The sequence below is a fragment of the Phlebotomus papatasi genome, chromosome 2, assembly GCF_024763615.1.
Source record: "Phlebotomus papatasi isolate M1 chromosome 2, Ppap_2.1, whole genome shotgun sequence".
NCBI lineage: Eukaryota > Metazoa > Arthropoda > Insecta > Diptera > Psychodidae > Phlebotomus > Phlebotomus papatasi.
This window is the reverse complement of record NC_077223.1, coordinates 88,814,663-88,839,466: the sequence shown is the minus strand read 5'-3', so window position 1 is coordinate 88,839,466 and position 24,804 is coordinate 88,814,663. Positions and strand designations below refer to the sequence as shown.

General features: G+C 34.1%; 2 protein-coding genes across 22 annotated transcripts in view; one reads left to right on the top strand and one right to left on the bottom strand.

The window, feature by feature from the left end:
• Positions 1-887: 887 nt before the first annotated feature.
• LOC129804941 (vacuolar protein sorting-associated protein 28 homolog) lies at positions 888-1,709 on the top strand. Its single transcript, XM_055852732.1, has 2 exons — positions 888-905; positions 978-1,709. The coding sequence occupies exon 2, from the start codon at positions 999-1,001 to the stop codon at positions 1,629-1,631; it is 633 nt and encodes a 210-aa protein (XP_055708707.1). The 5' UTR covers positions 888-905; positions 978-998; the 3' UTR covers positions 1,632-1,709.
• Positions 1,710-6,133: 4,424 nt separating this feature from the next.
• Positions 6,134-24,804, bottom strand: part of LOC129804879 (protein lingerer) — a 59,109-nt gene continuing 40,438 nt past the window's right edge. For 3 of the 21 annotated variants that reach the window (XM_055852548.1, XM_055852556.1, XM_055852550.1), the window contains 8 exons: positions 22,953-23,057; positions 22,455-22,570; positions 22,230-22,369; positions 19,253-19,402; positions 18,997-19,119; positions 18,650-18,904; positions 14,200-14,358; positions 6,134-7,932 (listed from right to left, as the gene is read on the bottom strand). In XM_055852548.1, the coding sequence (XP_055708523.1) occupies positions 7,861-7,932; positions 14,200-14,358; positions 18,650-18,904; positions 18,997-19,119; positions 19,253-19,402; positions 22,230-22,369; positions 22,455-22,570; positions 22,953-23,057 (1,120 nt within the window). In that variant the 3' untranslated portion in view covers positions 6,134-7,860. Of the gene's footprint in view, positions 7,933-13,151; positions 13,431-13,961; positions 14,359-18,649; positions 18,905-18,996; positions 19,120-19,252; positions 19,403-22,229; positions 22,370-22,454; positions 22,571-22,952; positions 23,058-24,804 lie in introns of those variants that run through there. The other 18 variants (XM_055852562.1, XM_055852568.1, XM_055852569.1 and 15 more) reach the window with 12 other exon arrangements.

Sequence of the window (24,804 nt, the reverse complement as noted above, 5' to 3'; positions counted from 1 at the left end):
GAGTTTAAACGAACGCTATACTGCAGAAGAGCGAACTGATATTTAAATCTGCCGATTCTTCGATAATATCGAACCGATTTTACCTAATTGTCATGCCGATCTGTCGATTTTTAACTCCGGACTGGCACAATTTTGCCGATCGCTGCTCACGGTTCACTCTGTGAGACACTTATTCACCCCTTGAAAATTTCATTTTTGTAGTGACCGGTGACCCAATCGTCCTTAGAAGATTAATGACTCTGATCCATGCCTGATATGACTGAAAGCCTTCCCTTAGTTTGAAAGCATCCAAAAGGATCAGGCTTTTGTCAATTCTAAATAGTCAAAAAATAGTTTTCCTAGAGTATCAATATTTTCTTTAGGGTACTCAGAATTCCAAATGATATCAATGAGTTTAAACTGTTTTACACAAAGTAAAATGTTTTGAAAATCTGCTAATTAATAATTAAAATGTTGTATGGGGATTATCTAAGAAAATTCTATATTCAATACACTTATTACTCAATGATTACCCCTTTGAAATCCCTCAAATTTTGCTACTTGATGAGTGGAAGTCGTGGAAGTCTGGCGAAAATTGTTGAAGACCTCGAAAGGTGCCTCGTGGGCAATTGAGCTAACTCAGAATATCAAGTGAACGATCAAGGATCTTCAATTGCGAACCAAAAATCAATATAAATAAATACCTTCATCACCTTGAACCCCATGAACCTCATGCTAACGACCGTTAACTTGTAGCATTTTCAAATATTCCGCGCAAAAAGCTTTCCGGAAAGCTCTCAAGTTCCGAATTGAGCTTTTCGGCATGAATGAGTCAGCTGTCAAGTGGAATCATAAACTGAAAACAAAGATTGATTTTGGAGTAAATTTTCTGTGATTTTCTGCATTTCCAACCTCTGAGCAACATAGTAAGTTATGGGAGGAGGATTAAGTGGCAGGAGGAGCATTAGCTAATTCTACTGAAATCTCATAAATTCCAGGTGAATTTGAACACAGTCGCGATGCAGGACAATCGACCGGAATTGTATGAGGAAGTGAAGGTGTACAGAAATGCTCGAGAACGTGAGAAACACGATAATATGGCAGAACTTTACGCCGTGATAAATACACTGCAGAACCTGGAGAAGGCATACATTTGGGACTGTATCACTCCGCAAGAGTACACAGCCTCATGCAGTAAATTCCTGGTTCAGTACAAGGTGGCCTTCAAGCAGATTCAAGGAGCTGAATTTCCCAATGTAGAAGCTTTCGTGAAAAAGTTCCGACTGGACTGTCCAGCTGCTCTGGAGCGTATCAAGGAGGACCGTCCGATTACAATTAAGGACGACAAGGGGAATACCAGCAAATGCATCGCAGACATTGTCTCGCTCTTCATCACGCTCATGGATAAGCTCAGGCTGGAGATCAAGGCAATGGATGAACTACATCCGGAATTGAGAGATCTGGTGGATACCATGTCCCGGCTATCGCTCATTCCGGAGGACTTTGAGGGACGCGTGAAGGTGTCCGGATGGCTCAGCACGCTCAATGCTATGCAGGCATCCGATGAGTTATCCGAGGCTCAAGTGAGGCAACTTCTTTTTGATCTTGAATCCTCATATGCTGCCTTCAACAATCTCCTGCACTCCACGTAACCCATTTATAGTATAAATATATTTGTTAATTAACTACTCAATAAAGGACTTGACGAAGAGTCACAATAAATAGGAAAATGCCTTTTAACTCCCTGGAAATTTTCACTTTGGCGAGCATATCAGGTGCTGATAGTTTTTTAAAAGGAAATATATTCACCAAATATTTTATCCTTATGCGGCTTTCAGACTACAGGTTTAACCCAGTTCTCGAAAGACTCAAAATTATAAACACAGGTAGTTCCGGCTTAAGTGAAAATGGATTGAAAGAATTTGATATAAATTGCCTACTATTAGGAGCTTATTTATAAAATAATTTTTGAAATGTCCCTAAATGTATGCAAATATTTTTCACGTGGCAAATTTGAAATGCATTTTTTATGAACCGTTGGCCCTGAAAATAGGCAGAAAAATTGGCGCCGAAAATGTTTTGAATTGCATACATCACGGCGTTTCCGTAACTTAGTCCGAAGACCTCCTATGAGTAGGCATTTTATCTGAGATTCTTTACACTCAGCTTTTGTGGTCCTAGGTGAAATCCGACCTCGTCAGATCGGGCCCAAATTTTGAATTTTGATTGCGAAATTCAACTCGCAATCGAATTTTCACGCATTCCGAGTTGCAAGCACCCCGAGTTGCACGCATTTCGAGGTCACCTGTAAAGAATCTCAGCTACCATAAGCTTATCTGGGCTTATCACTAGTTTTCTGTGTGATCGGAGCGAATTCGCTGGCTTTTTTTGGGCCCGAGAATTTCTTTGGAAGCGGACCTCCCTGTAGCAATTATTTTGATTGCTTTTTTTGGATCTAGGAACACTTATCTTTAATATACAGCTCTAAGTAAAAATTTTCCAAGAAATCTTAACTATAATAAAAATTTAAAGAAGTTATGGCAAATGGCTAACCTTAGGGCCTTGACAGACATGAGGATTAGCCGATAGACGGCTTAGCGTAATAATATTAGAAATAATGGTGAAAGTGCATTTCCAACATTTTCCACTAAGTCGCCTGTCGGCTTAAGTCGTGTGTCTAGGGCATTAGGTCTAAAGCTTGTATAAGGTTTAGCCATATGGCTTAACTGCTCTTATTTATTATCAGTGCAATTTTTTTTTTAAAGAAATTTTGGCTTAGAATTGGATATTAAAGGCAAATGATTTAATACATTTAAGTCAGTAAAATCAGTAAAATTGATTTTTATTTAGAATTTTGAAACCTTCGGGAACTGGGCTAAAGCTCCAATCTAAAATCCGTCTAATAAAACTTTTTAAGTAATAAATTATTTCAGATTATAAATATTATTTTTTTAATGTAGTCAAGTTGGGAAACATTTCGAAAATATGATTCATATCAACTGAGAACTTTATATAGAGATGCTTACAACGGCTATTTAATTCTCACGGGTTTTTAATGTTGACCTGTTCCCTGCTCCTGAATCTACCTCTACGGAACATATTTGCGGGAAATTTTTTTTACTTCATTCTAGGAAATGAAATTATTAAAAAAATAAAACGAAAGAATTGGCTTCTTATAAAACACTTATCTGTTGTGCAAATGGATCCCAAAAACCAGTAGCTGCAGACAAAGAAATGGCTTCTGAAGTGACTATCATGTTTTTCTGGAAAATCTGTGTGAAAGTTAATGTCATCTTCTGCTTAATATTGTCTGGCAAATTAACTTCTATCATGATTTGAAGGAACTTAGCGAAGTACCTGACTTCCAATACGTTTATCATTACAATCACTAAATTATACTGTATTTCTTTTATTTTTTGGGGATGTATCCGCCCAAGAGCCAACTGTCTTGCCTATTACGCCACTGAGATCCCCCATGAAAACACTGATTTGTAATGTCCCGTCTGACCAGGTAAGCGTGGATTATAGCCTGGATCCCCTATCCAAATACCCCTATCTTTCATACCTTACTTTTAAGAAGTTCCTAAGATTAAGATTTTATTAATAATAATAAATATGCAACGCTGTGTTTCGTGTAGGGAAAGCTAACCCCCGGCATAAGGGCTCCGGAATTGAAGCCACCTTCCGTCTCACTTTCACTCACGTTCAAATGGGATTTTTCTGCACTTGTAAGTGTTACACGATATTATTCAAAATTGAGGAGTGCCTTATGTACAAGACTGAATGCCTTGTGAAGAGGGATAAATATACTAGATTTTAGTCTAAATACTTTTTCCTAACATATACTGTGAGATAAGTTTGGAGTCAATTTATATTGAGTGGTCAAAATTTCAGAAAAATGCGAAATACCTGAATTACAATCCAACATTGAGCCATTATCGCATTCACAAAACATTTCACTAACAAAATAATACACTAAATCACGTTTTACAATGCTTTATTAGTAAATTAGGTCGGGACTGAGTGTAGTAATAACATTGAGCAAACTACAACCCTAAAATACGTTTTTATTTCTTTTTCGTGGGCTTTTTAGGGGACAATTTTTTTACGCAATGATTTTTCCTTTTCTAAAGTGTTAATTTGTTAATACTAGTTAAATAAAACAAGTCATTATCCTTGTAGCTTTTGTTGTTTGCATAATATTCGGAAGTGAAATCAGGAGGTGCATTTGACACTTTCATTCGACCGCCATTGATTTACGTGGAAAAATCCAGTCTTTAATTCGGACTTACCACTCAGATCTTGCGGATGAGGGCTAAAAAAGTGCCTAAAGCTGGGTGTTAATTAATAGCTCAACGCTGGGCCCCCTTACCTTGTGTCAGAAGGGATAGTGTTATCGTCTTATCTACGAGAAAGGAAATTCTACGTGAAACATTGTGCTGCAACTTCTAAAGCGGCGTTGCATTAGGGCTGATGTTATGGAAGGAAATGTTTTAGGTCAAATCGGTCACATCTACACTGTATACACTTTCCATGTGCTGCAAATATGTTAATTGGCAAACTTTAAACGTTCCAGCCCATATTGCTAAGGAAACCATTGGTGCTCCGTGATATGAGCTGACTAGCATGCCCTTCACCAATATCTAATTAATTACTGCCGAACAATATTTTTGTGATCAAAAGCGTTATGAATCTTCTTTACAAATCGATGCAGTTGCTCTACTGTAGTCACTGTTGTAGTATTTATCTCTACGAACTCTGCTAAATTCAAACTTATGGTCAGAGTCCTTTCACAGTCAAAATAGGATTTAGTTTAGATATAGCATCAATTTTTCAAATAGCTTAGGCATAATCCTATCGTTCAGTAATAACCTTCCCGATTTGAGAACTCTCTCCGGTTGAGGTTTTTCCTTTACCGATTCGAAGGTACATATATCAGAGTGAACTTACCTAAAAACCCGTTGGAAGTTCGAAAGTTTAAACCGACGAGTTACACGAAACCCAGCGAGCACAGTTAGCTGAAAAAATATGCGTGTTCAAGCCGAAAAAATATGCGTGCTGAATCCATCAGCAAAAATGTGCTAACCGTGCAGCAGTCGCTGTACAAACAGTCCTAACCAAATACAGTAGACTCTCAGTAATTCGGCTCTTTTAAGATCGGGCTACTTTATAATTCGGGCGGCAGTTAAATTCGAAAAAAGTTTGTTGACATTTTTCAAGTTCGATTATGATTATCAAATGAAGCAAATATGCTCAGATTTGTCATGATTTGTCTTAGTTTTGATGTGAATTTGCATTATTAAGAGGTTTTCATGAAATTTATAATACCAATGAGCATATAAACTCAATATGAGTATGCAGGTAAACAAAAAATCGTTGCATTTAAAACAATTTGTGGCCCGAATTTGTCTCTAATTCGGTTGACATTTCGGTCCCAAATGCCCGAATTTGGGAGAGTCTAACTGTATATGGAAATGGCACTTCCTCGCGAATTTTCATTAAAGCTTAGCAGAATTCAGCTGAAAATACAAATATTTTCAGCTGAATTGAAATCGGTTAGCATTCGGTGCTCGCTGGGAAGTGAGCACGTTCATGAAATGTACATTTATTTTAATAAAATTGCAATTCAAACTTTTTCCATCCTAAAATTCCACAAAATTACACAAAAAATTCACTTTTTGCAGCACTTTTTTTTTTAAGTTTACACACTGTTGTTAAACATTGTTGACGATTGAAGTGTCAAGGTTCAAGATATCGAAACTCGAAATGGAAGAACCACAGCGCAAATTTCGAATTTCGATTTTTGAATAGTGGAAAATGGAGTAGCTTGGACTCTCCGAAAGGTTATATAACGGAGCCAATATGGAGTATTCGATGTCAGAGTGTATGCGACATGCGAAGCCTGAAAACCTTCCCTTCAAGATTAGAAGTCATCTCAAAGAGCAGTGAATTATCTCAAACATTTTGAGATAAGTCCTCCTTTTTGCTAACTTTCCCAAGTTGAAGCTGAAAAAAATCAATTTCCCATAAACATCTTTAAGTAATGCGTTCCTTCGGTGCCTTACTTTCCCACATCCATTGCAACCACGGAGTCAACTAAACCAATCGAAAAACTGAATGCACAAGAACCTATTTTGAAATTCAAGAAAATCTCTTGAAGTCTTTCTCTGTGTTTATTTTATCTTGTCCATTTCCATAATGAAAAAATTTCTCTCATCTCGTATGGTTTTTCTTTTTGCCTTATTCCTCTCACATACTAAATTCTCCACTGCTTTAAATTTTTCTTTTGCCATTCTAGAGAGTTAAAATGCAGTTTTTCTTTTGTTTACTCTAAAAAGTTTTTTTTTTTTTTGAAACGTTACACATATTTTATCTTTCCATTTTTTCACGTAATTGTTTTTTTTTTATTTTGCTTTTCTTTTTAATTAATGTATTTTGTTCACTATTATACCTTTTTTTTATAAACAGTAAAAAAAACGTGTTCATTTTTTTTTCAAGTATCTTTTCATTATTTTTTCTTCTCTTCTCACTTCACTAATATATCCATACATTTTTTTTTCTTAATGTGTTAAATTTTATTTCCATCATTAATTTTTTTTATTTAATTTTTCTCTATATATCAATTACTATCAATAATTTTCATCTCCATAGTAAAATTGTGTGATTTACTTTTTCTCTTTTTTTTTCTTTATTATTTCCACTAAATAGTTACTTTAATTGTATTTTTCTTTTTTTCTCTTTGTTTTTTTTCTTCTTTTTTATTAAATTAAGTGTTTTTAGCACATTAAAGTTAATATCTGTTTAAAATAATAATTATTTAAGAGAAATTAAAACAATAAAAGGGATTAATTGAAATTGCTATAATGCAATTTTATCTCCTCAAATTATTTATCTTCATCTTTTGTTTTATCTATACTTTTTTTTTAATATAATAATCATTCTTTTTCTCCTTCCATTTCTATATATGAATTTTTATGTTATCAATAGTGATTCTTTTCTACTAAATATTTTCATCAATCGCTTCTCGATTTTATTAGTATTTAATTAAATAAAAATTAATTAAATACTCTCCGTTATAAGCGTTCTCTCTCAACTTCTTTTACTTCATGTCTGATCTCTTTCTTTCGTACCGAAGTCAAATCAATTGTCCACTAATCGCATATTTTATATAGTTAAAGTTTACTGTTTTTTTTTTTAATCAATTGTGTCCGCTCGTAAAACAGCAAAAATTACAATAATATGGTGTATATACGGGGATTGCTGTAACATGTAGAGCGTGTTAAATTCTTTAAATTTTCTCACTTTTATTTCCTATCTGCAAAAGTAAGTCATTTTGCATCGTTTTTTTGGTGAATTCTTTGCGTATTGTTATTCAAATTTCTGCATTTTTGGAGGGAAATTTTTCTCAAAAATTCTTTCAAAAGTGCGTCTTCCCATTTTCAGCTACCGTTTACCATTTTACTCACACAAATTATCTTTCTACTTTGAATTTTGATAAAACAGAAAGATATTTTTAGTTATTTTAAAATTTCTTTTTAAAAATGTGTATCAATATTTTTTTTAAAGTTTTTCTCACTGCCATAGAAAGTGCTTACAATAAATTTTTCATCTTTAAATTCGCCTTTGTATCTCCAGAAAAAACCAAGCTAATCTAATTTAAAAAAAAGAGTCATTATCAAAGATTGAATACAAATAATTTTATTTAGAAAATCCGCACAATTTTTTATTTTACTTTAATTTTTAATGAAAAGAGAAATATTAAAAAAAAATACAGGAAGTAAGAAAAAGAATTTAACACTCTTGAATTGTGTGTTATCTTTTTTTTTTGAATGGGAAGTGAATAAAATTCATTGTTTTTTTAATCTTTTAATTTTCATTTGTTTAATTTTGAGCCGTCCAGTACGTTTTTCCCTGACTGCTCGACTGTGGACGTTGACCACTGCTGTTTGAATCCTGAAATCAACAAATAAGAGAGAAAACATTTTCCAACAACATTTATCGTGGGCAGAACACTTTTTAGATTTCTTCTTTTTATCCTTTAAATATTTTTCATCAATCGCCTCTTGCTTTCTCGTTGCACACACCAAACACTAAAATTCATCATGTGAATCGATCAAAAAAGAAATTCAACTAAAAATAGGCCATTGTAAATTGAATACAAAGGAAGAAAGATCAATCAAGTAAATTAAAGAGGAAAAGATTGTTACAGAGCCAGTCCAAAAATTCTTGCATTTCTGCGTCAATGTTTAGTTCTCAAAATGTGTCTCGGATAGAAACTTAACGAAACAAGTTTAAAATCACTAATAAATTTCGTCCAAGACCATTTAATACTGATAAGTGTTGTATATTTATAATTTACTTCAAATGTACTAAATACAAGGATTAGTCCTAAAAAAAACCTTGTAGATTAGCAAACTAAAGTATCTAGACAACCTAGACTAAACCTAACGAAGTTTTAAATTTCGAGAACAGTACACCGTACACGTGTTTATTTCTCATTTAAATGGATTCAAGCTTAAAAAGTAAAAGTAAGAACCATTCCCAGATTATTCTATCAAACTAGGCTAAACTTAACGAAAATATGTCTTCCTAAAACTCAACCATTGGAACGCAGATTGACAGAACTTCCGTGATTATTGAGATATTCATAAATGAAAATGAAACCATTTTATGTCATGGACAATTCATCCTCGGGGCTTCTTATTTCAAAATATTGTAGGATCAGCGGGTTCAGTTCACTTTTCGTTCAGTTCACTTTGGGTTCTTGCTGTTAAGGTTTGGTTCTCAACTTTATTTTTTCTGAATTATAAAGGGTATATAAGATATAAATCTTTAATGGTATCGCCTGCAACACTATCTTAGTTTATTTCTGAATGCAGAGACTAAATTCAAGAGCGTATCCTGATAAGACTGTTTAGTGGTTACTGCCTAGATCAGTCCATCAACATTGTCGTTTTGAAACTAAAAATGGACCCATAGATAACACTAATTATCTCGTACAACGTAATACTTTAACTTCATATAGGACTGCGGCATTACTTACAGTCTATTATAAGGGCATTGTGGAAGTTTTTGGTCACAAAATGATTACGAAGAACCACAAGATCATACTGAGCTATCATAATCAGGGGGGTGATATTAGCTCTGAAGAATGCGACCAGTTTCAGTGTAAATTTTTCCCTATTTTCGTACACATTTCACCAGATATCTCCGAAAGTACGTAGGTTGCCAATTTGGGGTTTTCGGTTGTCAATTCCATATTAAATTGGTTTTTAGATTGTATTTGTATTTTTTGCTAATTCATTCCACAATGACAGAAAATACCGTATAAACTCCAAAGTTTTTTCGGCTCGCTAGAAACATATGAGAAACATAGGAAATGTCATGCCCCTGATCATAATACATCAAATTGTCTTAATAATGTGTTTTTTTTTTTTGGCCGTAAACTGTAAGTATGGAGAAGACACATCCAAAGCTTCAACCCTAATTGAAGGTAAAACTAGGATAACTAGAAGCAGTAAAACCCGCCATAAGCAATAAAGGCTCTGCTTTGTCAAACTTTCCATTCTTTCGAAACAATAGTCTCCTTCCCAGGAGCAGAACCTCTGAGGGTGGAGGATTAGCTCCTCGCGAACAGTCTGTTGCACACTCCAGTTCTTTTTGTTCATAAACCGATCAATTCCTCATTTAAATAAACTGTTAATTCGCATTGCTCCCACATTATACAAACAGTAATCATCAAAAATGTTCTCCGGTTGCACTCGTTAATTTGACTCCAAAAGTTACAATCAAGTTGCTCCAATATGAACGTTTGGGGGGTTTATGGAATATAAATGACACTTCTCAAACCTCAAATTCGAACGTCAATTAAAAAAAAAATAACGACGTTCATGTGAAAAACTTGCAAATTTGTAATTTTCAACTAAAACAAGTATATTTAGAGATTAGTACATAGTTAGCAGTACATCTTTCATCATTTGCAAGGTTCTTTAGTACCTATTTTTTGGCTTTTTCCACATAGAACCTCGTTGCCACTGATTCCATGGATTGCCCTTTTAAAGCTGAAATGCCCTCTAACCTGACTGTAATTCGACTTCTGGACATGAGAAACTGAGACAGAAATGGAAAATGAAACATCTGCCTGGGACTTGTGTCACTATTCAGTAAATATTTTCTCTACCGAAGTATATCTTTTAAAGTTAAAACTCATTTTTCTATCAGTTTTACATGCTTACTGTACTGAAGACTTACTTCTTTTAAAACGGTTTTTGAGCAACTACAATTTGTGCTGACCTTGTATCATTACATTAACCCCCATTGATTCCTCTTTTACTTTTTGTCACTTGTCTTAAACCTACTTAAAAACCTCATTATCCTTTCTTCATTCTTTCCAGACCGTGAAGCCCTAGACGTACTTACGCCTTGAGCCGAGAGACGGCTTAACGTAATTATAACCAAAATAATGATTAAATTGCATTTCCATCAGTTTGTGATTCTGACTAATCTGTCTCTTAAGTCGTAAATCTGTCTAGGGTATTGCATATTCAGCAAGCCAATTTCACGGTGTTTTGACCAAAACTATCTTAGCTCAGGAACTACAGGAGACTCTACAAAATTATTCCAGATTTGGACACCTATTAGCCTGTAATCGTCCACAAAAATTGGGTTATTTCTTTTAGGTACCCAGAGTCCCAAAATATACGGGAGAGTTAATAGTGTTACATACTTATATAGGGAGTTCCGGATTGTGTGACAACAGACTGAATGATTTACATATGAATAGCCATCAATTGGGAGCCATTTATAAAATAATTTCTGAAATGGCCCAAAATGTATGCATTTTTTCACGCGGTAAATTTGCAATGCATTTCTTACATTTCTCATGACCCTCTGGCGCTAAAAATGTTTTGCATACTTCATGGTGCTTCTGTAACTTATTCCAAAGATATATCCTGCAGGTATACAATTTTTCTGTATCACTCGAGTGAATTCGCAGGCTTATCAGTTTAAACAGAACTCTCTGTATCTCTGTACTCTTTTATAATTCTTTATCCGTGGATGTAAGCTCTTTCGTTTACAGCTCTACGTATCATTTCCCGATAATACCGTTTAACCTCACGTTGGTTAGTCTGCTACGCTAAGTGTCAGTTAGGAACAGTTAATTCTATCTCGACTGAAGTATATCCTTAAGACGAAATTTGTTTTTTTACTAATCTATTTTCTTTCGTTGACTGATCTAATTCCACTGGATTTATCTGGTTTTTCTATTCACTAAACGTATTTTGTAAATGAAAAATTAAACTTGGTCAGTACAAAAACAAATTTTAATGGCACTCAATTTAGAACTTTAACAGCAAAGCAATGATCTTGTAAGTTTTGGTCATTTTGGTAATGCAAAACAAATTATTTAATTTTCCCAGCACTAAAGCAACTGTGAAAAAACTTGTTACCTTTCTTTCTAATATTCTAATATAATAGAATATATAGTAATATTCTTACAAATAATTATGTGAACGAAAAAATTTGTGAAATTCCAAAATGGTGCTGGCACACCTTTTCAATTTAGTGAAATTCAATTGAATGGAATATTACCTCTTACTCTTTCAAACCGAAATCAGATAATATTGTCTTTCTCTGTGAAATGGAAATTGAAAATAAAATTTCATTTTCAAATTCAATTTAAATTTTGATTTGACAGAAATAAACAAATATATCTGATTTCAGTCTAAAAATGTAGGTAAAATTTCAACCGATTGAATTTCACAACAATTTCTTACAACAATTTTCATTGATACTAACTCTGGCATCAAATCAAATCAAAATTGACATGCCTTTCTTTCCCAAACGTTTTGCATTCGTCTATGCCACTTTTTCGCAGTCTTCTTCTTTATTTGGGCATCATAACAAATTGAATTTAGTACAATCCAATTTTAATTGCTAATGGCTCCGGCACACCTTTTAGGTCAAGAAAATTTCATGAAGTCAAAATTCGAATGTTCTTCCTTCTCACACGTTTTGCATGTCTGTCTCATTTTTTCGCACTCTTTTTCTTCTTTTAAACATCAAATCAAATTCTATTTAGTTCAATTGAATTTGGAGTGTGAAAGAATGAGATAGATATATGCAAAATATGATTCAAATTTCGAATTCATTAAATTTTCCAGATCTAAAAGGTGCGCCGAAGCCATAAAGAGTAGGATAGATTATGCAAAAAGTTTGAGAGAGAAAAATATGAATTTTGATTTTATAAAATTTTCCTAATCTAGACGATGTGTCGAGGTATAACTGACCAAAATTAAATATTTCACGGACTAAATTCAATTGCTTACCAAATTGAATTTTTCTGGGTCCGGCGCCTTTTAGTGCAGAAAAATTTCATGAAGTCGAAATTCGAGTCCCTTTCTTTCTCACATACTTTGCATACATCTATCTCATTCTTTTACACTCTTCTTCTTCTTCTTTTGAACATCACAACGTATTCAATTTAGCTCAATCGAATTTAAAGTGCGAAAGAATAAGATAGACATATGCAAAACGTTTGAGAAAGGATGTGAATTTTGATTTCATGAAATTTTCCTAATCTAAAAGGTGTGCCGGAGCCATACTGACCAAATTTAAATTTTTACTGCAGAAAAATACTCTGTCATTTTTAACCATTACGGCAGAATCCTAACCTGTTTTAAAGATTTTACTCAAAAAATTTCTATATTTAAAAAAATCGATCTAAAGTGTGCAAGAATTTTGTAGACTGACTCAATAATGAAAGAGGATAGGAATTGTATCTAAGGACGAGCTTCTCAGGCTTTCATTGCAGCAGCTAAAAAAATCACTGAAAAAGCGAGCGAGATTTTCAAACCAAAAAAATAAATTAATTTCAATTTCTACATTAAAAGTGAAATCACACAAAAAGATCTTTTTCTACATTATAAAAAAAAAATGTCAAAAATTTAGACATGCATCAAATTATTTTTTTCTTAATTTCCTCAGCAATAAAATCTAACACAGTCACTGATAAGGTTCTAAAAATAAAAGAAAATGTAGTCTAATTTTTAGGTCTCTTCTGTGGTAAAAAAAATCAAATTACATAAAAAATTAAAAAATTTGGAACAAGAGATAAAATAAATACAGACAAGATGTTTACAAAAGAATCTTCAACATATTTTTTAACATACTTTTTTTTTGCTCAAGGCGTTCACATTATTTATTTGCTTTTTAAATTTAAACAATTTTTTTCCATATTTTTATAATTTGTTCTTGATACACTCCACAAGTTGCAATAATTTGTTGTTTTGTTCATAAATAAGACATTGTTTTTTTTAAAATATATATAAACTTTTCATTGATATTTCATGCCTTTCCGTATCAAACTCTCTCACATTTTTTTCGACAAATATTCAAAGTATATCAGAGTACTTTGCATTGACGTTGAGATGTGTTTAAAAAATAAAGTCCTATAAGAAATAATAAAGAAAAAACACCAGTAAATTTCAACGTACAAAAATGTTGATGAATTTTTTTTTAATTCTCAGATTCAATGAAAAAAATATCTGAGAAAAAAAAAACATTAAAATGGGACTCGATAGTGAATGATTTTCTAAAAAAAAAATTAAAATGAATAATGATATTTTTCAATTTATATTTTGCTTGAACAAATTCCAAAAAAACAATCACAGTGAAACAAATATTTAGAGGCGATCTTGGAGATAAACAACAAAAAGTAGATGAAGAATTTATTGTGAGAGAAATTTTCTTTTCAATATGCTATCTAAAAAAAATAAAATTTAAAAAAAAATGCCAACGAAATCAAATTCCTAAGTTGAAATGAAAATACGCAACGACACCAAAACCAAAGGATTACTCATGCGAAGATAGAGAGAACTAAAAAAAAACCCAATTGATCAATTTTGCTCATTTCTTTCGAACTCCAAAAACGAAAAAAAAACAATCAAAAATAATTAAAAGGAGAAAAAAAATCATGACAGTGCTTTACTAATTCATTTCATTCTTTCTCTTTTTTTTAGATTGAAACATAAATAAGAATTTATTTGCTTTCCTTCCAACTCATTTCATTTAAATTTTTTTTTGTCGACAAAAGCATTATATAACTCCAATCTTCCTTTCTTCCACAGAAAAATAAACTTGTGATAAAGATAGATAAACTCCACAGAGAACAACCAGACTCTAATTGTTGTCATATGAGTTGTTGTATCGAGGACCTACCTGATGGATCGGCTGATGCATGTTCATGTTGTGATGGGGTGGCGGAATTGCCGGAATGTACATGCCATACGGTTGAGCTGATGTGGCTCCTGCCGTCTGGGTGCCGGCTAAGTTGAACGGTGGCGGAGTCCCTGAGTGGAAGGACTGTTTTTCGTAGGACTGCAATAAAAAAGAAAGTGCAAAATCCTGTGAAATCGAAATACCGTAACCTATTGATCTTGCAAATAAAATGTCGCTAATGCAGACTGATATCAGTAAAAAAATTCTATTTTAATACAAAAAGCTCTTTTTGTTATTAATAATTCAAAATATTGCATTCAGAACTAACTTTTTGCTAATTGGAGAAAAAAGGGACAGATAATCCTAACCGGCTTATGTAGGTGAGATTCTTAACGTGAGCTAACTCGGAGTGCATGCAAATTCGATTTAGAGCTGAAGTTGGGGTACGCCATTCAGTTATCTTGAATAAAATTCGTGAAATTATACAAATTTTTTATTTAAACCAAAATATCAAGGATTTGGATGAACTGACAGAAAAGTGTTATATGGGTGAAATGTAGACCAGAATGTTCTCTATAATTTTTCCATAGAACATGATCTCATCGATTACTCAGAAGCCAAGATAATCGAGGTTTTTTGTTTCTTAACTCGTTTTTTCATCCATCAGAGTGCCCCAAGTAGTCATTTGTTGAACTTCAACTATATCAAAGAATTGTTGTATTCTGTGGAACTTTCCATTTAAAACCCTATTTTAAGTGCCTTGGTGGAGTAGAGGCAGTCAAATTGGCATCTGAGTGATTTCAAAGCGTTATTATGGGAAAAATCAATTTTTTCACACTTAAACGGCAAAATCGGAGTGATAGCGTAGTCTGACCGGAAAATGATGTATGGACGAAATGTAGAGACAAATGTCCTCTACAATTATGTCGAAGTAATCATCAAAATCGGTTCAGCGACAGTCTAGATAATTGAGGTTATGTGATATTCAAATTCGTTTTTTGACTGTGGCGCCCCTGGTGTTGGTCCCACAAAGTTCAAATGTTCTAGAAAGTTGTAGTATTTGGTGAGATCTTTCGTTTAAACCCTCATTCATCAAAATCGGTCACATAGAACCGGAGATATGATTTTTTAATTTTTGTGAACTTTGACCCCTCATATCTCCGGTTCTATTGAAACCACAGCGCACATACGCACCATTTTGGAAACGTCCTAGACTGGACTACAACATACTAAAATTTCATTAACTTGCACAATGCCGTTTTTGAGAAAAGTGACTTTGAATTTCGATGAATTTTGACGCTATCACAGCGCCACCTGTGGTGACTTTTTGAACTTCCATCTGAAAGTGCTCATCGAGACGAAACCAAAAAGGTAAAATTTATGTCGATATGTTAATTAGAACCGGAGATAGAGGCCGGTCAATGTTCGAACTTTGACCCCTTATAGCTCGGGTCAGGGGTTATGGATCGACTTAAGGTTTTTTTTGTTTGATAGGTATAATCAACGGCTACAACATACTAAAATTTCAGCCCGATTGCATAAGGAATTTTTGAGTTATTTAACTTATAAGATTTAAAAATTTTCTTTTTAATAATAGCGCCCCTAGAGGTGGTTTTATGAACTTGCGATGTTAGAAGGGGAAGTGGCATTTCACGAGAGCTTTCCAAAACGCCCTCACTTTTTAAATTCTGACAATTAGAACCGGAGTTATGGCCATTTTAAGAAAATTTTTTTGGACCCTTATAGCTCGGGTCAGGGGGGTCGGGGGACCTTAAGTTTGGTATTGATGGAAAGCTCTAAGGCCCAGCTATAACATACTAAAATTTGAGCCCGCTCGATGCCATAGGGGCGGAGCTATTGAGAAAACAAAAAAAGGGGGGTCTTCAAAATGGCGGAAGGAGGGGTGGGGGGTGGGGGGTCAATGCACCATGTTGCAATTTTCATACGATATTTAACCTTTGCCGAAAACCGCAAGTCGATATCTTTTTTAGTTTAGGAGCTATTAAGCTCCAAAGAGCGGCCGGGAACGTAACTTAGCCCCCCATATCTTCGTGATCAGGAAGTGGCGAAACACATTTTGGCCAAGTTTGAGCGCGATCGGAGGACATGAAATTTTGTTAGGATTATAGTAGGTGAGATTGTTAAGAATCTCACCTAATACGAGGCATTTTTGACGAAATTCTAAATAATTCACAAAAGTCTCGGCTAAAATCAGTCTTTTTTTATTGTCTTTCGTTAAGAATTTAGTCGAGACACGTTTTGAGAACTAAAATTTAATTATGTTTCCCCCCGGAGCCAGGCAAAATCCCGAATGCTCAAAATCCTTAAAGGAATGAAATTATACGGAGGATAATGAGCCCAAACAGAAGTAGATTTTGATTCTCCAATAGTGTCTTGGATAAAAGGTAAATGGAACTCTATTTGAACAAAAAGTCGTTGATGTTCAAAGAATTCAAATTCAATTTCGAATTTTCATACTAAATTTTCGAACAAGTTGGGGAAAATTTATCAAATATCACACTAAAAAGCTGGCAAAAGAGTTACTCAGTGATTATGGAGTGATTAAATAATGGGACAAGAACAGCAAGCATCGCTGTACTGTTTTCTTCCTTACAACAATGTGCAGACGGACACATTTTGACACTTGAGCACTTTGAAATTCGAATAAGATGTACCTCAGCCGCCTTGCGGAATTATCAAGAAGTAAGAAAGTATCTTTTTTTGGATCTTCAAATAGATTTTTGAATTTTTCAAGATCTACTTCTGTACGGAAAGTTTTTGGCTTTTCGAATAGATCTTCGAATTTTTCAAACTCTACTTGTGAATGGTAAGATTGAGAAACTTGGCAATCTTTATCATGAAATCTTGGAAACAATTATTTTAAACTCATACTAGCAAAACAACAAGTAAAATCATCGTCAATAAACAATTTTAGTTCTCAAAATATTTCAACTAAGGTAAGGTACTATCTAGTCGGCCGTTTCACAAGTCGGGCACTATGGGTTCTTCAAGTCGGCCGGTGGAATTATATATTCAAATTAGTACTATATACTACTACTATATTTTTACTATATAATTTTGCAATAATATTCCAGGAGTTTTATATCATTATAAGGTCAATGATTGTATAAATAACACAAATCATCGAGAATATAAATGAAATTGGACACAAAACATAAAAAAAAATCATTAAAATTCACCTTAATCATCAAATTCACCTTAAACAGTATTCTTTCCGTACAGAAATAGATCTTGAAAAATTTGAACATCTATTTGAAGATCCAAAAAAGAGACTTTCTTACTTTTAGATACTTCCGCAAGGTGGCTGAGATACATCCTGTTCGAATTTCGAAGTGCTCAAGTGCCAAAATGTGACGGTCTTGATATTGTTGTGAGAAATAAAACAGAACAACGACGCTTACTGTTCTTGTCCGATTTATTTAATCACTCCATAATCACTGAGTAACTCTCCTGCCAGCTTTTTAGTGTGATATTTGATACATTTTCCCCACCTTGTTTGAAAATTTAGTATGAAAATTCGAAATTGAATTTGAATTATTCGATCATCAACGACTTTTTGTGCAAATAAAGTTCCATTTACCTTTTATCCAAGACACTATTGGAGAATCAAAATCTACTTGTGTTTAGGCTCTTTGGCTTTTCGAATAGATCTTCGAATTTTTCTAACTCTACTTGCGAATGGTAAGATTGAGAAACTTGGCAATCTTTATCATTAAATCTTGGAAACAATTAATTTAAACTCATATTAGAAAAACAACAAGTAAAATCATCGTCAATAAACAAAATAACAATTTTAGTTCTCAAAATATCTCAACTAATATCCTAACGCAATATTTGGAGAAAATTGAACAGGCAAAGGCCGTAAATGGATAATTTAATTTTAAATACAAAACCTATCGTTATATTATTTCTTTTTTTTTTGTTTTTTTTTAATTATTAAAACATACGGAAATTTTCGGTAAAATTTTAGTTCTCAAAACGTGCCCCGGCTAAAATTTTAACGAAAATTGTTCTTTTTTACAAACTTATAAATCAGGAGTGAATTAACGATAAAGCAATTTTGCACGAAATTATAAAAGTGAGTTTAGAATTTTGGAAATATGCAGTCAATTAATTTTTCATTAAGTCCCCGAGTTATTTCCTGAATGCAATACAGTTTTTAATCTTTAAAAATTTCACAATTTACTCAGATATTCAGACAATGTTTCAGATTTTATTATTTCAGACATTCACCGTCGAAATACGAAATTTTTATTTTGCAATTTTTAATAGATTCTATTTAATTTCTATTCTAAAAATCAGAAAACATAAAAGAGATTATCAAACTATGTTCTGAAAACTTGATTTTGCATTATTTGCTTTTATGAAAAAGTCCTTTTAGCCCAAAAGTAATATCAAAGAGAAATAGAAAATTAAAAAAAAGACTTACATTAACTTTGTTGAGCGCCACGTGAGTCTTGCTGTACATTGACGACGTGATGTCTGAGCCCGTTCCCGCTGGCGGTGGATTATTGACATTTTGTCCCTTGGATTGCTGCCCCACGCCCGATCCCGGATAGGCACTCTTGCTGTAGTCCTGCGTTGTCTGACTCAGCGTGTCATAAGCCGTCGAACCGTAAGCACTGTTGTACGATGGTTTCGGGAACTGTCCTCCCGAAGTGGCGCTCGCAGTTGCCATTTGTTGCTGCATCAAAGAATCCCAGCCAAAAGAAAAACACAAATTATTCACAAAAATGGCCTGATGGAAAAAGAACTAAAAATGGAATAATTCGCCACTTTTCTCACCGGATACATTCCATACTGAAAGCTCCCCGGCACCATATTTGCTCCATAAAAATAGTATGGAACATTCATCAACTGCCCACCAGATCCCGTTTGCTGCGACATTGTACTGGGCACCTAAATAGCAATTAATCAACGTTAATTTCTGCTTTTTTTTATCCTTCTCAAACACTTGCACTTCATAAATCAGTGTGCGACTGCGGTTAAAAGCACAAGAGAAAAGAAAAACACCCAATGTAAATTAACGTACATTACTAACAGGACTAGAATTATTGTCTGTCCTCGTGAAGCGTCCGTCGGACATCGTCGAGTATGCTGCCACAGAACCTAAATTTGCATCCCTAACTCCAGCACCCAAGCTCGTTGGTGTCGGATAATTGAGGTTGTAATATTCAGGTTGCTACGAGACACAAAAAGGATTTTGTTTTTCTCTAAAAATGTTTTACGCAATAATTAAACTAAAAATAAAAGAAGAGTACGAAGTATCAGAGTTGAAACGCTGTCTAAACAAAAAAGGATAGAATAGAATAAAAATAATGTAAAATGTGCAATGAATTCTCTACGTTCGTTGGTTATTATTTAAAAATTTAGTTCTTAACTAGTTAGTAGATTTTCTTACGGCCTAGTGAAGAACTAATGCGAATGTAGTCGAATTATTATTTTGATTATAATTAAACAAAGTAAGTTGACTCTCGCCTTAAGCCGTAATTTTATCTTTGGATAAAAATCAGTTATCGGTTCAAAATGAGTTCCTTACTAGTTCAGAACCGATTAAAATCCGTTCACGCTTGTCAGGTATTCCAAGACCTTTCCAATAAACCCAAATATGACCCCATTCGGTTGAGAAAAACACTCTCAGGAGCCTTTATGACATTGAAAACTCGTTACTAGGAATGCTTCAACGATATTTACGTATTTGAACGAAATGTCCACTTAGATAACCTCTATAACATATTCAATAAAAAAAAATCCCAAAAAACATGGTTTTAGAGAGGAAGAGGGCCATTTAGGACAAAATTAGGGATATTTTATTTTTTTATTTTTAAAGTTGCCCCGAAGGTCCCAAGTCTCTATCTCGACTCATCGAGATAGATAAGACTCGAACCCTTCGGAATTCGAAACCTTGTGTTGTAGAATATCAAGAAGAATGTCCCTTTTTTAACTTTTTACATAGACAACGAAAATGATACCCGGTAAAACCGATTTCTTCGACTGTACAACCGGCCATTTTTACGGAGTTCAAACACTTTTGAAGAGAAAACGAAAAAAGATCGGTAAGCGGTTTTCGACAAAGGTAAAAGGGACAAATAATCCTAACCGGCTTATGTAGTTGAGATTCTTAACGTGTGCTAACTCGGAATGCATGTAAGTTCGATTTAGAGCTGAAGTTGGGGGACGCCATTCAGTTATATTAAATCAAACTCGTGAAATTATACATATTTTGTATTTAAACTAAAATATCAAAGATTTGGATGAACTGACAGAAGTGATGTATGGGTGAAATGTAGACCAGAATGTTATCTGTAATTTTGTCATAGAAATTGATCTTATCGATTATTTAGAAGCCGAGATAAGCGCGGTTTTTTATTTCTCAACTCGTTTTCTCGACCAGAGCGCCCCAAGTGTTCATTTGATGAACTTCACCTATATCAAAGAATTGTTGTATTTTGTGAGACTTTTCATTTTAAACCCTATTTTAAGTGTCTTGGTCGAGTAGGAGCCCTCAAATTGGCATCTGAGTGGTTTCAAAGCGTTATTATGGGAAAAATCAATTTTTTCACAATTAAACAGCAAAATCTGACAGATCGCCTTATCAGTTCTAAAAATGATGTATAGACGAAATGTAGAATGTAGACACAAATGTCCTCTATAATTATGTCGAAGTAATCATCAAAATCGGTTCAGCGACAGTCGAGATAATTGAGGTTATGTGATATTGAAATTGGGTTTTCGACTGTGGCGCCCCTGGTGTTGTTCCCAAGAAGTTCAAAGGAGTTCAAAAGTGGGGCCAATGCACCAAGTTGCAATTTTCATACGATATATAACCTTTGCCGAAAACCGCAAGTCGATATCTCTTTTAGTTTAGGAGCTATTAAGCTCCAAAGAGCGGACGGACGGACGGACGGACGGGAACGATTTTTAGCCATCCACATATTCGTGATCAGGAAATGTCAAAACACATTCTGGCAAAGTTTGGGGCCGATCGGAGGACATGAGATTTTGTTAGGATTATAGTAGGTGAGATTGTTAAGAATCTCACCTAATACTAAACTCATCTAAACACCTCAACGTTATCTGGGGTGACATGATAACTCATTTTCGATAGTATCGACTGTCGATTCTGAAGAAAATTAAACGATAACTGTACTTTTTGTAGCTAATATAGATATTTAGCAACAGTCACATTTTCTTAAGAATGTCACAATTAATGGCTTAACGATGCGTAAAAAGTCGTCATTGACTTAATCTAAGAGATATAGATTTATCGATACTATCGATTCGACAGTATCGAAAAGTTATCATTCCATCCCTAATTTAATCGAAGATCCGATTAATCGAAAAATCGATTTTCGAAAATTCAATTTCGAATATTTCGAAAGCTAGACCATGAGTTTCCTTGTTGTTTCCTTGTGTCGAAACCTTTTCAACAGTGGGCCGCACTTCTCCCTCGATATTGCTTGACCCGAGCTATAACTGAAAGTGTCTTGACCGGACTGTATTTTCGGTGCTTATGAAGCAATTTCTTTGAAATTTTAGTATATCCTGTATTTGAGGATCACTGTACCCCGACCCTTACTATATCCAAATGGACCGGACTCTATCCCTAATGTTTATTAACCGATTTCAATGAACTTTTTTTTCTTTCGTTGGCCTTTGCACTCAAACTATTTAAAATAGAAAATGACCAGTGATAAGCCCAGATAAGCTCATAGTAGCTGAGATTCTTTACAGGCAACCTCGAAATGCGTGCAAGTCGGGGTGCTTGCAACTCGGAATGCGTGAAAATTCGATTGTGAGTTGAATTTTGGTGGTAAAAAATCACGTGGAGCCAATTTCATCTGGATTGGCCGTCGAGAACAATTTGATATATTATTATATTTTTTTGAAAAAAATTGCTGGCTAAAGGAATAATTTTTACTGAAAAACTTTAGTAGAAAATGATAAAAAAAATAGAATCTCCTCAACTCTGATATTCATATTGTGTATTCTGTTTGTTATCAACTCACCATGTGGGGCATCCTCTGTTGCATTATTTGAAAGTCCTCTAATGAATACATCGCCTGAGGCTGATAGAACGGAACACCCGCCGTTTGAATATACTGACTGACCATTGGAGGAATATTGGGCACCATTCCACTGGTTTTGGCTACGGGAAATAAATTATCAGAAAGAAAATTATATTGAACTTCTGCTGCAAAATAATAATTTTTCTTCAGTATATACAAACTCACATGTTGCACTTGTCACTTTGGTCAGTCCCAGAGATGGTGAACTCATACTACTTGTAGTAACGGCAGAATTGTTCACCGCACTCGGAGCACTGCTCGACACTGAACTCGAAGTCACGCTGCAACAATTAAAAATAAAATTAATAAAGAAATAAATTCATTTGCCAGAATTATTCATTTGAGAACCTTTAAGCAAAACTTTAAAATTCTCTTCTATTAAATGTGAGATGTATTAAACAAAATACATAGAAAAAAAACAATAAATTAAAAAAAGTTTTTAGTATACAAACAACAGAGAAAATGTAATATTATGCCCAATGCACAATAACTTTTGTTTAGTAAACATGTTTTTGACATTTCAATTAGAGTAACTGAGATAGAGATCTAGTCATCTCGCTCATTCTCATGGGAAATTTTGAAAATATGTTTACAAACAAAAGTTATTGTGCGCTGGTCATTATCCTCTGTAAATAATATTTATTTTCATTTTGTGAGATTTACCTCTCAAACGGAGTACTGATTGTTGTAGCAGCATTCTCCTTCAGCTTCGTACTTGTAAAATTACTGTACTGTGCCGTGGACGTATTTGTACTTCCCGTGTACCTACTGTTAACATAACAATTTCATTTCTATTTTCTTTTACTTCTTCACGTTAAAAAAAATCATTGTAGCCCAAAAATCACTTCTCACAGAGACCGAGAAAAAATTTTCTACAAACAACTTTATACAATTATAATGAAGAGAATACAAATTTTCATAAAATCATTCCACATTTCATTCCCGATTTCTTCAGTAACTTCCTCAAAACTAAATCACTTGCATCTTTTCTCTCAAAACACCAATTTATCTCTAAATGTGAAAAATGTAGGGGAATGTTTTCAGGCTTCGCACATACCCTGGCTTCGAACATTTCATATTTTTTTTTAATTAATCTGACCTGATTTATTCAGAAAGATGTATGACCTAATGGCTCCGTTCAGTAATAACCTTTCGAAGAGACAAAGCCACTCCAAAGCCAAGCCAAACCCATTCGAAAATCTACCGAAAGTCTAAAGTGTAAGTTCACGTACTCGCCGCTTTAGCGCTGATTGTTCTGCCATTTCAAATTTCGGTATTCTTGACACTTCAATCGTCAACAATGTCAACAACAGTGTGCAAAGTTTGCTGCAAAAAGTGATTTTTTGTGTAGTTTTGTGGAAATTCAGGATGGCAGAACGTCTTAATTGCACTTTCACTCAAAGAGATGACCTTTTTAGGAACTTGCTCATTTTTGTGTAACTCGTCGGTTTAAACGTTCGAACTTCCAACGGGTTTTTAGGTAAGTCCACTCTGATATACCTTCGAATCGGTAAAGGAAAAACCTCTACCGGAGAGAGCTCTCAAATCGGGAAGGTTATTACTGAACGAGAGGAATGGCCCCGTTCAGTAGTAATAACCTTTCGAAGAGACAAAGCCACTCCAAAGCCAAGCCAAACTTATTTGAAAATCTACCGAAAGCCTAAAGTGCGAGTTCACGTACTCGCCGCTTTAGAGCTTTTCCATTTCGAATTTCGGTATTCTTGACACTTCAACAGACCTGTGCTCGTTAAAAGTCGTGTAATATCGGAAATTTTGTGTTGATAATTTTAATGGAAATTACAGATAGCCATACTGGTAACAATAATCCCGCTTATTCACGGTGCCCACGATGCCATGATAAATATTTTTGCGCCAAAAAGACATAACAGACATAAAAACTCATATAGAAAGAAATTGTCTTCTTGATAATCTTTGTCGGAAGGCGGATAGCTGTCCACTACACACCCTTTTACTTGAATCTTGCAGAAATACAAAGAAATTAAATTCAAATATCACTTCAAATGGAAAGTTCTTAAATCGCGCGCAATTCAACTGTGAGAGAGAGATAGAGACACAAATAACTCACTTTTCACAAATCTCTGAAATGCGACAAAATATTTTCTTCTCTATTTTATCATTATTAGCAGGTCGTGTCCCTTATTGTAATATGTACTTTTGCATTCCTTATTAACCAAAATAATGTAGTACAAAAGGGTTTTTCTCAAACCTATCCTGAATTTTGGGACAGCTCAAAAGAATATGAGTCTTCCAGCTCAAATTTTCATCCCAATATTTTTGTTGTAATATCAACAATTATTCACAATTAACCCAAAATAACTGTATTCAAATAAATTATTAAAAGGATTTTCTTGTGAAAATGACTTAACTCTAAGGAATTAAACAATTTTCACATTGAAAAACCTCTCATTTTCTCTACGTGAATTTTCGCGACATTTCGAAGAATGCCAACAGGCACCACCAAATTTTCTTGGGCTTTTCTTTTAGCTCAGGCCAG

Coding starts and splice junctions, on each gene's coding strand:
- LOC129804941 (XM_055852732.1), top strand. CDS start 999: ATGCAGGACAATCGACCGGAATTGTATGAGGAAGTGAAGGTGTACAGA.